We start from the raw sequence: 16,864 nt of genomic DNA, 5'->3' as shown, positions 1-16,864 counted from the left end.
GTCCAGAAAGTCCTGCAAAAGTGGGACAGAGATTGTTCATTAGTTGAGAGTTCCACCAAAGATTTGACAGAGAAATGTCATCTCTCTAGAATCCAAGCCAGGTGGTCAGGTTAGGGCCTGTTTCTCTGAAGGATGACGGTAAAAGTGTTCCAGTCGTCTGCATCTCTGCCTCTAATATGCCTTCTTAAGGAAACTCACAAGTGTTGATGTCCTAGTGACAGGATAATGCAAGAGTCTAGGGAATTTGAGATCAAGGTAGCCAGAGCCCAACCAAAAATCACGCTATAAATAAGATTTAGAACCATCCCTTGATTTCATTACCATGAGACTATCGAAAGTGATCTACCTTTACTTTTTTCTTCGTTGTCGCTTGATTGGCTTCAATTGTCTGATTAAGAACTCTTGTAATCCTATGGCGGAACAAAATGTTTGACATTTTCTAATATGAAACTAGCATCAACATTGAAGAAACAGCCACAGTGTTGGGCATCAATAACTAAATATTCCCATATTCCCAAACTGAACTATTATATGATAGTGTTTTGAAGTTCCATATCCATGAACAGTATCTAGTTCTCGTAAGGGTGACATTTGCTCTTAGATTACTCGAGAAAAACCTGATCGAAAATCCTCTATTTGATTTGGCTATAGAAAAAATAATAACGGTAACTTTCTCCCCACCTTAAACCCATCAACTAACTCACCTTGACTGTAAATCCATTAGAATCATATTTCCACCCAATTTTCTGTTGAACGGCAACTACTTGAGCTGTATAGGGGGAAACCACAACAAGGCTGATTGTTACATTTGAGTGAAGACACCCTTTGGTCAAAGTATGAACAATTTTGAACACACGACTAAGGTTGGGCAGAATGTATTGGCACTTATGAACTTTTTCCAAGAGACCTGAGCCGGAGTTATGGAACTGCCAAAACCATGTGGTGAGGAGAGCTCTATTTTTATTGTCAGTCGTAGATAGAAATGAAAGAGTTAAATGCTCACCATGTGATAGATTAAAATACTTCTATCTATCGAGCTTCTTGAGAATTTTATTCATCACAGGTTGCCAAAAGGATGATGACTTAGGATGACCACCTAAAGGAAGACCGAGATAAAGAAAAGGAAGACTTTTCACCTTATAGTTAGACTCTTTTATAATAATTTAAGAGACCTTTGATAACAATTTAAGAGAGCCTTTTTGTAACCCCAAGGGGCTTCCCTTTTTTAATATTCGTGTTGATATTTCTACATATTAAAATAAAAAAACAAAACTCCTGAGAAAAGATTTGCAATAATAGCAATAGTAGGATTTCTTTCACATGCTGCTAATGCAAAAGCATCAAATTCAAGATTTGACAAGAAACAAACCATATGATAGCACCAGCAGCAGCAACTTTGCCAAGCATACACAGACACTCAATCATGGTCTGCAAATACTTCACATGAAGCGGAGCATCAAGCTTCTTTATTGTTTCCTACACCAAAAGTTGATAGAAATTCAGCCACAGAGTCGAGGGAAAAGTTATAGGATCAAACTGTAAGCCAACAAGAAAGCTCTTATCCTTTTTCCAAATGATAAGATAATAAATATTTCATACTAGAAATTCATCTGGAATGGAATTTGAAAGCCATTTTGGCAATTGACGTGTAGTCGGTTTCGCCTCCTTCAACCCACCATCTCCACCACTGACCCTTGCAAAAGTTGACTGACTGTCTGAGGCATCATCATTTAAATCCGAAATACTACCTTCCTCGCGGCCATCAAACGATGACCTGGAAACAAGGCAAGACAAAATAAATGAAAATAACATCATTCTTTCATGGATATCAGCAACATTTAATTCAGAAAGTTAATGTTGCATTATAATGATAGGGGCACATATTAATGATCTTTGTTCATCTAAATGCAATTTTACAATCCTAAAAACGTTTAATAAATGATATTGTGTAAGAAAACCCTAGATTGAAGGATAGATTGCTTGGTCTATGGAATGGCAGACAAGAGACCAGTCTTTGCATATGATGATGTGAAAGAAGGCCCTAACGATAATGTTGCAAGTCTAAATTATCTTGCTATACTTCATTATTATTTCTTAGTGGTCCATGCCCCCTTTATAAATCAAAAGGTTAACTAAAACCCTAGATACTAGGTACAATAAATATAAATAAATCTCTAAATACTACTCTCCTTATTTAATGAGATTACACAAGTATCTTTCAATTTAAGGCTAGGAATTACTCAAATAATCATCAAATCAAGGTTATTCCTTCAACACTCTCCCTCAAGCTGAGGAATAGATATCATTCCTTCCCAACTAGAATACTAATGCATGAAACATTGAGCCGTGAAGTCCTTTTGTTAGTATATCTACTAGTTGAAGCTATGAGGGCAATAACTAATGCACACTATCCACTTATCGAGTTTCTCCTTGATAAAATGTCGATCAATTTTAATATATGTTATTCTATCATGTTGAATAGGATAATGTGCAATATTGATAGTTGATTCCCTTAATTTGTAAGTTATCAAGGATTATCTTCAACCATAAGAGATCACATAGACCTTATGCAATAGCTCAAAATTCTGATTCAGTAAATGAAATAGCCACCACATTTTGTTTTTTACTCCATGTTATCAAATTACCTCAAAGTAATGTATAATACCTCGTAGTAGATCTTTTATCCACTACCAATCCAACATAGTCAGTCTCGGTGTAAGCTTCCAATGCAAGGAAATTGTTTCATTTGAACAAAAATCCTTTTTTTGAAGTAACACTCTATACTTTGCCTGAAGAGGCTTCTAGAGATCATGCTTGAATTGGCTAATTACACTCATTGAGTATGTTATGTCTGGTCGAGCATGAGTTAGATAATATAAGCTTCCCCACTAGCCTCTGGAACATTTCTTTGTTCGCTGCAGGTTCCTCTTTTTTACTCTCCCAATTTCTAATGTGGATCCATTTGCATGGGTGCAAGTTTACATCCACATTTCCCTATTTCCATAAATAAATTCATCACATATTTTTGTTGTGATATGAAAACGTCTTGAGCGGAATATGCTACTTCAAAGCGAGAAAGTACTTTAGTCTTCCAAGTTCTCTTATTTCACATTCTTTCATTAATTTCCTTCTAAGTTCAATTTTTTCTTCTTCATTTCATTATCTACAGTGACAATGATGTCATCTACATACACTAGAAGCAATGTAATTCTCCTTGATTTTGACTTCTTGATAAAGAGAGTGTGATCTCCTTGACTTTGCTTATACCCATAGCTTTTCATTACCTATGTGAATCTTCCAAACCATACTTTTAGTCATTGTTTTAGTTCATACAAAGTCTTTCTTAATTTGCATACTTTCCCTCTTGAGCCTTCAAATCTTAGAATACTTTACCTCTTGAGCCATCAAATTTGGGAGGAATGTTCATGTAGATTTCTTCATTTAGATCATCGTAAAGGAATGCATTCTTCAGATCATACGGTGAGAGCTGTCAATTTAAGTTGGTAGCCAAGGACAACAATATTCTTGCGGTATTCATTTTCGCAACTGGGGCAAATGTCTCTAGGTAATCTGTCATAAGTTCAAGTGTATCCCTTAGCTACTCACCTTGCCTTATACTTTTCCAACGTTCCATCCCCTCACTTTTAAAATATAGTAAGTGAGGGATCATGTGATCAATTGTACCGAAATCTATAATCCAAGAATTAACCTGACTCATCTCTTAAGCATTTATATAAGTGAGGGGTCATGTGACATTTCTCCTTCGTTTTCCGAACAACGATTTTGTGAGCCTCCCCAATTTCCCCATTCATGGCTAGGAGGTTCCTGTTCAATTTTCAATAACTCTCCTTCGTGTGTTGTGGTTTCTTGTCATGAGTATACCATAAATTGTCTTTGTTACTCTTCCATTGGTAGTTTCTTTTGTTGTTTCTATATTTCTCTACGACAACAATCGGTACTTCTAAACTGAGTTATTTATTCAAGCATAAGGCACCGTTTGCTCTCTCCTGCTCAAATAAGGGAAATTGTTTCTTCTAGAGATGGTGTTTCCTCTCTTCCAATGATTTGTACACAAACTTGGTTAAATTCGTTGTTAAGACATGCCAAAAGATCATAAACACGATTTGCTTCAAAAAAAAAAAAAGTTTTAGAATTATCGACAGAACAATTCATCTTAAATGCCTGATAATAATCGAGTTCCTGCCCAATATTGGCAAGGCATTGGCATATTCAATGACAATTTTTCCTTCTTGCTTCATGGCTCCAGTCATGATCTTGATTTCATAGATCTGAGCAGCATCTCTAGCCCTAGAGTAAGTGAGTAAGTGTGATGAATGAAACCTCATATGCTTGTGCGTTCCGTAAAAACATACATGTACCACTAATGGATGGCTTCATAGAATCCAAAAGCCATGACATTATCATGAAGTCTTGCTAGTCCCATGCAGTAAATCCAGGACCTCTCTTTGCCGGTCCTGGTCCAATGAGGTGTCAAAGTTTTTCCTTTTCCCTAAGATGTCTGCTAGATTTGATACAATTTGAGAAAGTTTTTTCCGTTGATTCGGTATGACAATAGGATGGGTTAAAGGATACGTTGCTTGGTGGGTTTGCTGGATTTTGATTATGTTGATTGGTTGACGTTGGTATGCATGGTGATTCGGTATGACAATCGGATGGGTTAAAGGGTACGTTGCTTGGTGGGTTTGCTGGATTTTGATTATGTTGATTGGTTGACGTTGGTATGCATGGTGATTCGGTATGACAATCGGATGGGTTAAAGGATACGTTGCTTGGTGGGTTTGCTGGATTTTGATTATGTTGATTGGTGGATGTTGGTATGCATGGTGTTACCGATGGATCACAAACGAATGAAAACAACCCACAAATGGATGGATCACAAACAATTGGTGGACGTTGGTGGGCTTGATGGAACTTTGGTGGGCTTGTGGAACAGACAGAGTCTGATTTGAGTGATAAAGGCAGACGATTTTGTCAAATGAAGATTTTGACGACAGCAAGGAAGGTTGCGAATGAAACTTGATTATAGTGGATGATCGGTAGCTATGAAGGCTTCACCATTGGATTAGGGCTTGGTTATAATCAGATTTTTCAAAATAGAAAAAACCCTAATACCATAAGTCCAAATTATCTTGACATTTCATTATTATTTCAGAGAAGTGCATGCCCTTTTTATAATACAAAAAGTTAACTACAAAAAGTTAACTAAGTCCCTAGATACTAGATACAATAAATCTAAATAAATCCTTAGATACTACTTTCTCAATTATAATGTAACCCAATGAGATTTCGTAGGTAGCTCATTGTTTTGGCGGTCATGTTTCCTCACTCTATGTGAGCCCCACCAAGTTTGTGATGTAGTGTAAGCTTTCAAATACAATAATAATGTAGCCCACAAGAACATATTGATTATAATACTACATTGTACGAAACAAGGACAACATAAAACAAATTTTTCAAGATCATGAAATCAATGAAAAAGTGTAATTTTTCCACATCAGTCATAATGTGGTAGCCATCAAAATAGGCTAAATCAAGATTTCTGAAAAAATATCAAATTTACAGAATGAACAAATAAATTATAGAAAGCTCTAATCAAGACCGTGGGGAAAATCATTACTTTCAATTGGGAAGGTAAAAGTAGTAGAGCAACAGATGAGGAAGTCCCAAGGAGAAAAAAAAGTTCAAGAAGTTTCAGAAACTCTTACCCGTCATCTACATGAATGCCAAACTGATTGCTCTGTGACCTCGTTCTTCGAGACACAGATTGTGAGCTATTCAATGCCAAAGCAATAGCTTCAGCAGTTGATACTTCATTGTCCGTTTCCAGCATCTTTGAGGCTGCTGAACTGCAGAAAAGCATTAGATTAGTAGCAAACTTGCATCAACAAAAACAAAATGTTAGCCTATATGTTTACACAGCCCCATGGTTCCTTTTTTTATTTTTCTGTACTCTAACAAAGGTGGCAGCATTCTGAGATCTGACATAATTCAAGTCGCCGAAATCCCAAAGCACCTTAATGAATTTAGCCGTTCCAAACTTCCCTTTGTGATGAGTGACAGCGAGCATTTCATTATCAAAATGTGGGGGTACATAAAAAATGACAAAGAGATAAGGTGCTCCCAAGCATTAAAAAGGGGATTTATAAAAAATGACAATCCAAAAGGAAAGTTTACTTTCAGAGAAATAAAATACTTCGCCAGTTTTTTTATAAGAAAATTTAAAATGTGTATTCAAACCAGACAACAAGGACAGCCTGAGGGCTGGGTAGATTTTTTATTTTCCCTTTTCGGAGAAGAAAGAATATTACAAAAGAGAGGGCGAAAATAACCTAGAGTCCATCAGTTGAGTTATAAAAAGGAAATCCATTAGGACAAAACAAATATTTCATTGAGTAACAAAAAAAATAATAATTATAAAAAACAGGATAAGAATTTCTACATAAAATAAAAAAATAGCAAACATAAAAATAGCATCTCATTTGTCTATCTCAAATATGGTTTGAACACAATTGTTTGTATCAACAATAAGCCGGTAAGAACAATGATTGAGGAATGCGCCTTTTAAGTCTCAATCTTTAAATTCAATAAAAGAAGGTGAAATCAAGAATTAGTTTGAACATTAAGAGACAGTTTGATAACCGTTTGATAACCATTTTGTTTTATGTTTTCATTTTTTTGTTTTCCATTTCCAAAAAAGTAAAAGTTATTTGCTAACCAATCATCTTCCCGGATTTTAACTCATGAGGAAACATACAAGTTCGGATAAATTTTAGTCACAAATTTAAGATCACCCGTCAATTTACTGGTTAAAAGTACATTACAATCTCGATCTAGCCCATGTAATATAGTGTTAAGATATAAATTTTGAGTAATCTAACTGAACCTGTTCCAGTCCCTTTAGCAAGCTTCCCATAGATCTTCCCGCATGTGTTTTTTGTATAACCCACCATTTTGCAATGTTCACACCAAAGTCTCTCTTGTTTCTGCTTATTGTCACATCGTACCATTAAGTTAAAACTGTGAGTGACAAGTATAGAGGCTTCCAAGATTGTTTAAACTACGAAGAATTCTGGATGTCCTCTATTGCACAAAATTTTTCGTGTTTTGAGTTGTATTGTCAGCACACTTCCATGTATAGACTTTAAATAAAATCAAGTTATTGCCAATGACGAGAGAGTACTAAAATATTCAGCAACAAATTGATCACCTTGGCAAAAATCATATGATTCTATTCGAAACAATTTTGAAATGTTCTCCTTACTAGAGTATGTTTCTTTAACGGTGTCCTAAATTTGATGTGGTGTTCCATATAGAAGAAAATTTTCACTCATCTCATTGGTCATGGAATTAATTAACCACGATATGCCATGTTATTTTCTACTTTGCACTTCCTGAATTTCACATACTTGCCACATATGAACATCATGACTAACTATGAACACTAGATACAGCTGTGGCCAATCAGTTTGTGACCTATGATATAGGCAAGTGATGATGAATCATATCCCCCTTGACCATTGGAGATTGGTTCGACTGATTTGGAAGATGACATATTCAAGAAAAAACAACATGCACGGTGATGGAGGAGTTGGCATCAAAGTCAAACGTGAGTGTCTTAATCGTGACTCAGCATCAATCATGGATTCTTACAATTTCACAATTTTAGAAAGTTCATAATTTCGCGATCTGAGCTCAAAAGGAGAAGATCGTCACAAGGGAATCAGAGGAGAGGAAATTGACAACAGTAGTTGGGCTCCAACAGCAGTAATGACGGGAGCGGCGGCAACTATGATAAATTTACCATAACTCAAAAGCGTAAATTGATAGGTTGTGGAAAATTTAATTATATCAACACTCCATCAATCTCCCTCACTAGTGGGCTTGAAAATTTGTAGAAGACCCATTAAGTAGAAATTGGAGTTAACTGGGGATGAAATGGTTGGGATGACATTACAGGATTCAAACTCAAGATGGGGTTGGGATGACATTACAGGGTTCAAACTCAAGACGGGGTTGAGATGACATTACAGGGTTCAAACTCAAGACCTCCTTATCTGATACTATGAAGTTTCTGGTATTTTATTCAAATGTCAACCATACAAAATATCAGAATAAATACAAGGTACGACAATAAAAATATTTTTTACTCTACACAAAATCTTAACACATACCAAAGAGAATACAAAATAAAAAGAAGATAAAATCCTAAGACACAAAATTACAATATTGCACTTTGACTAGAATTTACAACAAATTGTAACGTACTTTTCATTTTCATCTTTTTAAGATTAAATTCATAATTTTGTCTTTATTAGTAATATAGATAAATGTAGTAATTTCGTCAACTCTAGCCGCGATGGTGTGTTATTGCAAGAAGCAAGGGAGGACCTCAACCATCTTATGAGAGTGCCCTTCTGTTTGCTCATTTGGAGTCAATTTTTCAAGACCTTCAAAGTTGTTAGGGCTTGTAGAGAGGATATTTCTTTATGTTTAAGGAAGTTCTTCTGAACCCTCCTTTTTTTACATAAATAGTCTTGTCTCAGGCTTGCTTCTTTGCCATATTGTAGGGCATTTAGCTTAAAAGGAATAGTAGAATCTTTAGAAGGGTTGAGAGATCAAGTTAGGAGCTTTGGGAGGCAACTAGATTCAACTCACCTTTGTGAGTGTTTATTAATGGAACTTTTTGTAGGTATCAGCTTGGCTTCATTCTTCAATATTGGATTTTGTTCTTGTATTATTGAATTTTGTTCTAGTATTTGAGGTGTTTTTTTGTTGATGGACTTTTCTTATGTATACCCTTGTATATTCTTTCATTTCTCTCAATGAAATCTTGATTTTTTTAAAAGAAATAATAATAAACAAATAATTCATTTATTTATTGAAAAAAAATGAACCACAGCCAACAACTGGAGAAAGTATCAATGACCAGTAGCTCCATCATATATACACAGCACAAACACCCACAAGGGTAGGTAAAAAAGGAGGAAGAATCGGTAATGATGCCATCATTTGGTTTGCAACTCACAAATTAACACAAGTCACAAGGTAATGCTAGTTACAAATAAGTTGACGTCAAACCAACAAAAAAAGAACAGGAATAAATGAAATACCTGTAATCACCCTTATTGTAAAGATGTGCATGCAAATCCTCCAAAACTTTATAAAAAATAACTCCCCGTAATTTCGTTAACTCCGATCGTACATCTTGAAGTGCACCAACCTACATGTGAATTGGTGTCATCTCAATAGAACAAGCAAATCAGCCTTCAATTACTAGAAATAACAACTATATGTGTGAACATGAGGAACCAAAAGAGGAACTTCTGGACCATTAAGTTGAAATAGAACTAACAGGGGGATGGAAGAAATGAGCATCACTCTATTAAATCCTAGATTCAGATTTTCAAATCATGATACTATCCCCTAATCCAATTCACTTCTCATAAAGTAACAGAAATTAACTCCCTTTACCCACTCTCTCCTCCCTTTTTCTCTCCATCCCTTTTCACTCCTCTCATTCTTCCCACCAAACACTGAGTAATGTCACATCAGAAAGGAAGTGATGAATATAAATATTCCCGTGGGCACCAGAAAAGCTGGGAGATAAAGTTTTCTGAGTGAACTTACAGTTTGAAGCCCTTCCCGCTCAAGCATTAATGCAGATTGAACATGTAGCTGAACTGCTGCATAAAATTGCTTTTCTGCAATCAGTTTTTCAATTCGCCCTGGAACCTGAGACAAGTTTCAGAAGAAAATAATGTTATCCACAACTATTCAGAATGAAGACAACAGTTTTCGACTAAAATTGAACACCTTTTTTAATAGAAGACCTTCAAAGGTAGGATATTATGATTTATAACATAAGATCACGTTCATAATATGCTTTCAACAATTTACAGATTTCAGATAACCACTGTTGGTGATAAAAACATTTTTGTTTTCTTTTTAACAAGAAACAACTTCTCATTGATATAATGAAAAGGAAATGTTCAAGGGATACAAACTCCCAAAGGGAGTTAAAATAGAGAAATAAAAAGAAAAATCAAGAACCTAGAGGCAATTACAACCAAATAGAGCTCAGCCTGGGAATAATAAAACTATAAATGCTTCACGCATTATTAAAAACTTCTCAGCCACTAGCTCATCCAGCGAGGCAGCTTTTAAAGGTACGTCATTAAAATAAGCCGTAATAACTTCCTCAGTGAAAGGCCACTTAAATCGGAATTTTATTTCAGAACCAATCAGAATATTAAAACCACTGGAAAATGACAAAATAAATGCTATATCGAACACCTTTTGAGATGTTCACGCAAATAAATTCCAATAATTTCCCCAAAGGCCACTTAAAACAAGATTTGACCTCCGCCCCTAACAACCAAAATATAAAAACCGAAACATGCAAAGCTCCATTTATACTTCCAGCTTCCAGAAGTAAAGGTGAATGGTCAGAAAAAATACGAGATTCTATTGATACCCTTGAATTGTCAAACAACTAATCTCATTCTTTTGAAACAAGAAGTCTTATCAATCAAAGAAGTTGATCAATTTTCAGTCAAAAAGTGCAATCTTGGTCTCCTGAATTAATACCAAAATTGGGCAATGAAGCTGAATAAATTTCTTCAAGCTGTTCTTTCAGAATGATCCTCAGATCCTTTAGTTTCCACAATTTAACTTTTACCGTTGAAACTCACAATAATCAACTCAAATAAATTTTAAAAATCAATTGGGAATTGCTGGCGATATTAATTAAAGAGGAAAAATTGCTTGGAATTGCTGGCGGCGGAGGAGAAGTACTTGCCGGAAGAGTTTTACAAGTAGCTGAATTTTTACTAAAAGTTCATTCTCATCATCTTGAAAAAGAAGACCAAAAGTCTCTCCATAAGTGTCCTCCAAAAAACAGTCATTATTAGCCCCAAAATTCTGAGGTTCCAAGAGTTGAGAGACTGTCCCCCACTACTTAAACTAACGTTAGATTTCCCATCCAAATCAATCAAAATGTAATGAAAGCGCATGAGAACCTGCAAAAATTGGAAGAGGAAAAGACACCTTTAGTTAAAACAACATTTGAACTAAGAAGGGAGAAATCTAATTGTGATCGGATGTTGGGAGCTCAATTTTCCGAGGATAATTGATTCGCATTAGCTGAAGAATGGACTTGATTTGGCATTGTTATTGGAAGCCGAGAACATGATTCCTCCCGAACATCTTCATTAAAAGCTGATTTTTCCAGAATAGGGAGGAAGAAAACCGCAAATGTTCCTTTTGACTTCAATACAAGCTACAGAACAATCAGTCATATGATGTTAGAAGAAAGACTAATAACGCCACTAAAATATTCACCAATTGCTTGAAACGTGTTGAGCTCCCAATATGTGAAAGGTAAATTCTTTATAGAGATCCAACCTCCATATCCTTCGGCAAAATCTAGATGAATATGCTTCCTCTTGACCAATTTTTTAGTTTTAAATGGAAATCTCTAACTAATCTTCATTTTCCATTAAAACGTGTCCTGTCAATACATCATCCAACTTCAATAAAGCCTTATCGGCCATGAATGGATTGATCTATACCTTAACTTGGAAGTACTATTCCAAAGCATCTTTGATTTTTTCCAAGAATTGTGAGCAAATCATCTGGACACCACCATCAAATCACAAAATTCATATTTGTCACATCTTTAGCATTTCAAACCCAAAGGAGGTACCTCTTAAATTTCTTTCTGAGGTAAGCCGTGAACAATGTGTATCCATCAACCTCTATAGAACTGCAATGATTTGATTTTTCCTTCAACACTACCAACAAAAGAGATAGACGAAGTCATAGGTGCATCAAACAAACAATTCGATGAATCTAACTGAAGACATCCATCGAACTTTCCAAGGAAATCTTTTAGCATTTCCCAAAAAGATCAGCCATCCTTTTTTTAATAGACCAGCTTTTATGTGAATCAACTTTCTTCCACCCAAAGGTCGCTAACAACACACTATAAACTATCCAAGAGAGAACTTATTGCTTTTCCAGACGCGGAATACCAGATTCATCTCTTCTTGCTTTAAGAATTTGGAATGCACAGGTGACTGCAAGAAATCTACCAAAGAACTTTCAAACCAACGTACATGGGAGATTGAAAGAGGAATTCTCAAATTATGCTTCATTTCTTCAATAAAGAAAACGTCATCTTGAGACCAAAACCTTTAAAAAGTGTTACCTACACAACAACCTCGAATTTCCCTGACCAAGAACCAACCAATCCTTAAAAGTATGTATTTTACATACAACAGCTTCTTAATCTCATATATCGCAAAATGCAAAACAAAACAAGTAACTAACCTTATAGGAAATGATTTCACAAAAGAATGATTACTTCAAAGCACAATCTGCTAATAATCATCTGGTTGGAAGCTAAGAACGGATGGATAGATGCAAGTGAAAACAGAAGAGGGGAGAGGATGTTGGAAGGAGTGGGGGCACAGATTTTTTTCGACACTACACCTGTTTGAGGAGGTTGATTTTCCTATGCTGTTGGTGATGTACACATTTAAAACCAGAAAATTAGAGGCATACCTTAGCAATGCCCTCAATTTGATCTAGAAGGGATATTATGTGACGCAATGTAACCGAACGATACCATAGCTGATGCAACTGCTTACTGCGGGCACTGAAACTTCTTTTTGTATCAGCTAAATCAACCTTCAAAATTGAAACACTCTCGGCAGATTCACTAAATAACCGCAATATCTGGAAAAAAATCAAATTAAAAAATTAAAAATTCTTCTACACCCAGTCAATCCTACATCATCACTTAGCAAGAAAAGCCTAGAACAAGATTTAGTTTTATAGCGAATTATGGAGAATTCTACGACAAATACAAAACAGCAGGGGAATAACTTCTGAAGCATTGTATAATGAATTACAGAGAACTCTACAACAAATACGAATCATGGAGAATCCAGTATCATTACACTAGATATTTTTTAATGAATGAAACGAGATACTTATTAGACCAAGGAAATCTCTATGCTGCTGATGAGTTCAGCTAAAAGAAAATATGACTCAGGATTATCAACAAATCAGGGAGTAGAGGGAGCATGCAGGTAACAAAAAAGTCTAAATAGACCTGCGAGTAATTTTGAATGGCTTTGTTGAAACCACTGTGAAAAGTATGCACCACTTCATCCACAACTTCCTCAATAACATCATTCTGCTCCCTTAAAATCTGTGCCTCCCCATCACGATCTTTAGAAGTTAGAATATGAACAACATGAGGAAGTGAGTCAAACCGTGCAGCAGCCCAACTCTCATCTACTCTTGCAATTTCATTCTTCAAATACTGCATTTAACATAAATACACAAATAGAAAGATAATTTGCATATGCCCTCAAGGAAAATGTAAATTTCGATGTTTGATATTAAACAAAACTATTCCTCTCAAAATATATATATATATATATATATATATATATATACACATATATAATAACTGGGCTCCCAAGTCATATACAGTTGAAGAAAAAAAAATCATTTCAGCAGAAGGCTAGCTAGGAAAATTAGAAAATTTTCATCAGTTGGGTAGTTAAATGTTCAGGTAGTATCAAATAAGTATGTCTTATGCTTTTCTTTACTCAGAATGGAAAACACACATGGATAAAATAAAGGAATGGATATACCAAAAGGGAGAGCAACAAATCCCACAGAAAGCCAAGAACTACTTAAAATATCAAATACAATTAAGAAAATAAAAGATGAAGGTACATCAGCAAAACGACTAGGAAAATAATCCATGATAAAGTCAATAAATAAACATTCTGCAAACAACTTCTCTCTGAATGCACCAAATATGGGAGGACATATTAGTACAAGCGCAGTATATAGTTCGAGCCTTTACTAAGCCTTTTTATAATTACTAAGTTCATCTAATTAGCCTTGATTGTATGTGTTTTTTATATAACTGCTTGGGAAGATGCCTGCCTCTCTTTTAAGCTCTCGCACTCTCCTTGATACTTACTACAAGTTGCTTCTTAACCCCACTTGCCACCCCTCAAAGAAAAGAAATCATAATGAAAGAAGAGGGGTTGCCACACAGAATGCAAGGGTCACTACATGACTTCCAAATTGAATATTGTAATTAATTTTTAATTTTGGCTTTTCTGATATGAAACAAGACATGTATTAATAATTTTAGAAAAAACAATGGGAAATACAAAAGGAGGAGATGAGAGATCCCTGAAAGCCAATGGATTACAGAAAAGACTCCCAATTGGCATACATCAACGAAAAACTGTAATTACAATATTCATTATTGGGGAGCTCCAAGATGAAGAAGGAAACTTGACGAAGTTCCAAAAGCCATCCCTAAAAGCTTCTCCTCTCGAAAAGTTCTCGTACTCCTTTTATTCATATTTTTCAAAGGGCCGCCACTGCATTGAACATAAAATTCTGGAAAGACCACCAATGTAGGTTCCCTAGATAATCTGTAACAAACCACCGAACTGTGTTTGGGGAAGATACATGACAAATTGAATGTTTTGAGGAGCCTATACCTATACTTTGCAGTAAATGAGAAGAAGAATCAGCAAATACTGACTATCTTCCCCATCTTTTTTTTGCACATCACAAACCAAAAAGGAGACAAACCAATTCGGCGTTCTTCTTTGCAATCTGTTGTAAGTGTTTAGTTTCAACAGAGTGAATTCCATAGAAATAATTTTACCTTCTTAGGGATTTTAGACTTCCAGATCAGGTCAACAGAGGAGCAGCTAATAACGTCAGAGGTACTACTTAACTAGCTTGACCATGGACTTTTACCTTCTTCTTGAGAAGTCCACATTTTGCAGTCTTCTCTATCGTTGAGGATTAGATTCCTTTCAAAAATGAATTATTTTATTTGTGACAAACAAGTAGTTATTTAGTTTATGAGCAAGGATCTCCAGCTCAGTATAATTCCTTCTAAATTTGAGGTCTCATCAAGCAGAAGATACTGACCAGCATTGGGAGGTGAGAAAATCTTTTAATTTTCCACCATATAAAGCCTATGAAAGACCCCTTTCCAAAACACGATGTCATCTCTTCCAACTTCAAATTTTTCCGACTTCTTGACTTTCCTACAGCATTTTGTCATTGGAACCCATGACCCCTTGTATGGATTTTGGTAGAAGAATCCAATCCTTGTTGGAAGCTCCATATTAACTAGCGACAATGACCCTTCATACTAGCAGTTGAATCTAAGAACCCTCCTAAATGCCATGGGTATGCAAACCCCTAGTTCACAAATGCTAAAACCCCCAAATCAATTTGATTTCATTCCAAATGGTTGCAACTCTTGAGAATTTGATTTAACAACCTTATTGAGACTTTTAGATCTAAATACATCCAAGAACCTCAAAATGATAAGGAACCACCCCGAGAGAAAATAAGATTCAAATTACCTTGTTGATCAAATATCTCAAGGCAAGAACACTTGTTTGAGATTCCAGTCACTCCACAAACAAAATTGATCAAGTCAAGCTTGATGATTCTAAACATGTAACCTAGACTACGTAGAATTGCAAAGAAACTTCGCCTTTGGCTAAAATAAAACACAAATGCCCTTTTTACAACACTTTTCAAGTCTACTTTACAAAAATAACATACATGGTTTTATGTAGCCTCAAAATGAAACCCTTGACCTTCCATGAGGAAGAACTGTCTTCATACTTTATGACCATAATTAGTCACTATGTAAATGCAACCTTGAAGTAAATAAAAAAATCTTAAAATACATTAAAACACCATAACTATTGATTATCATCCACCCACAATTTGTAACCATCTAAGAATAAATGAAACTCATCTTCCTTGAAGTTCATATTACATGATTGAAATGTCTTGATTTAAATCAATTCTTCTCAATCATTGCATTTTATCGTACAACCAGGAAGTATTTTAAGAGTTGAATTTGCACATTGCTTCAGAAGACTACCTCAAGTCAACATGCACAGGATCAAAAGTACGGGAGAATTAATCATATTCTAAAACTTGCTACAAGTTTTTTCGTAACATGAAACAAAATTTTATTGACTAATGGAAAAGACAACATGTTCAAAGACACTAATCCTAGAGGAGCGAAAAAAAGAAAAAAAGAAAAGAAAATATAATACGAAGAAAATATAATACGAGTACAAAAAATTTATGATGTGTGAAGAAAAGCATCCCAAGTAATTCAAATATCACAAGAAGAATAAGATTCAAGCTATTAATCGATGAACTTTTCCAGCTGTACAGAAGGAGAATAGAACTTGCTACAAGCAATTACTCAAACACAAATTAAACCTCCAAATATCCTTCTGTACACCAATATGATCTTATACATGTTCGCATTAAAGACCTTTTGCTATTCCTTTTCTTTTTTCTTTTTTCTTTTTTTTCCTTTTTGAATTGAAACTGAAACTGAAAGAGAAAGGTGGAAATGGAAAGGGGGCAATGGAGTTAAAAACTTTTCCTTATTTGGACATGGAAAAACATAAAGATAAAATTGATAGACAATTATAAAAAATCGTGGAATGAATGAAGAATCATAGCTCATATAGACCAAGAAACTACATGATAATGCACGTCTAAAAGAGGACTCACTGCTTTCTCGGGAGGGACTGGCAAGCCATCAAAAATTCCCATTTCAATCTGTTGCCTAAAAAAGAGCAAGCAGGTAATCGTTAGAGCTCATTCACTGATTGTTGAAACCAGGCTGCAAGAGAAAAACAACCTATTATAACAACGAACTAAAGAAAAACAGCAAAGTATTCACAAATAACATTCCTAAAACGAATTGGGCCAATGCAGCCATTTTGAGGGACTGTCAAATCACAAA

General features: G+C 35.2%; 1 protein-coding gene across 5 annotated transcripts in view; it reads right to left on the bottom strand.

Annotated features, from left to right (window-relative positions):
• The window catches only part of LOC111792388 (exocyst complex component SEC8), a 32,212-nt gene that overhangs the window by 14,265 nt on the left and 1,083 nt on the right, over positions 1–16,864 (bottom strand). For 2 of the 5 annotated variants that reach the window (XM_087125356.1, XM_087125352.1), the window contains exons 2-9: positions 16,630–16,684; positions 13,139–13,351; positions 12,586–12,759; positions 9,649–9,753; positions 9,132–9,241; positions 5,727–5,867; positions 1,600–1,774; positions 1,370–1,476 (exon numbers count right to left, since the gene is read on the bottom strand). In XM_087125356.1, coding sequence (XP_086981482.1) covers positions 1,370–1,476; positions 1,600–1,774; positions 5,727–5,867; positions 9,132–9,241; positions 9,649–9,753; positions 12,586–12,759; positions 13,139–13,351; positions 16,630–16,671 — 1,067 coding nt within the window. In that variant the 5' untranslated portion in view covers positions 16,672–16,684. Of the gene's footprint in view, positions 1–1,369; positions 1,477–1,599; positions 1,775–5,726; positions 5,868–6,904; positions 7,005–9,131; positions 9,242–9,648; positions 9,754–12,585; positions 12,760–13,138; positions 13,352–16,629; positions 16,742–16,864 lie in introns of those variants that run through there. The other 3 variants (XM_087125353.1, XM_087125363.1, XM_087125359.1) reach the window with 3 other exon arrangements.

This window comes from Cucurbita pepo, chromosome 1 (genome assembly GCF_057944985.1).
Source record: "Cucurbita pepo subsp. pepo isolate OVF chromosome 1, ASM5794498v1, whole genome shotgun sequence".
Classification (NCBI taxonomy): domain Eukaryota; kingdom Viridiplantae; phylum Streptophyta; class Magnoliopsida; order Cucurbitales; family Cucurbitaceae; genus Cucurbita; species Cucurbita pepo.
Note: the sequence above shows the minus strand (reverse complement) of the source record. Positions and strands in the feature narration are given on the sequence as shown.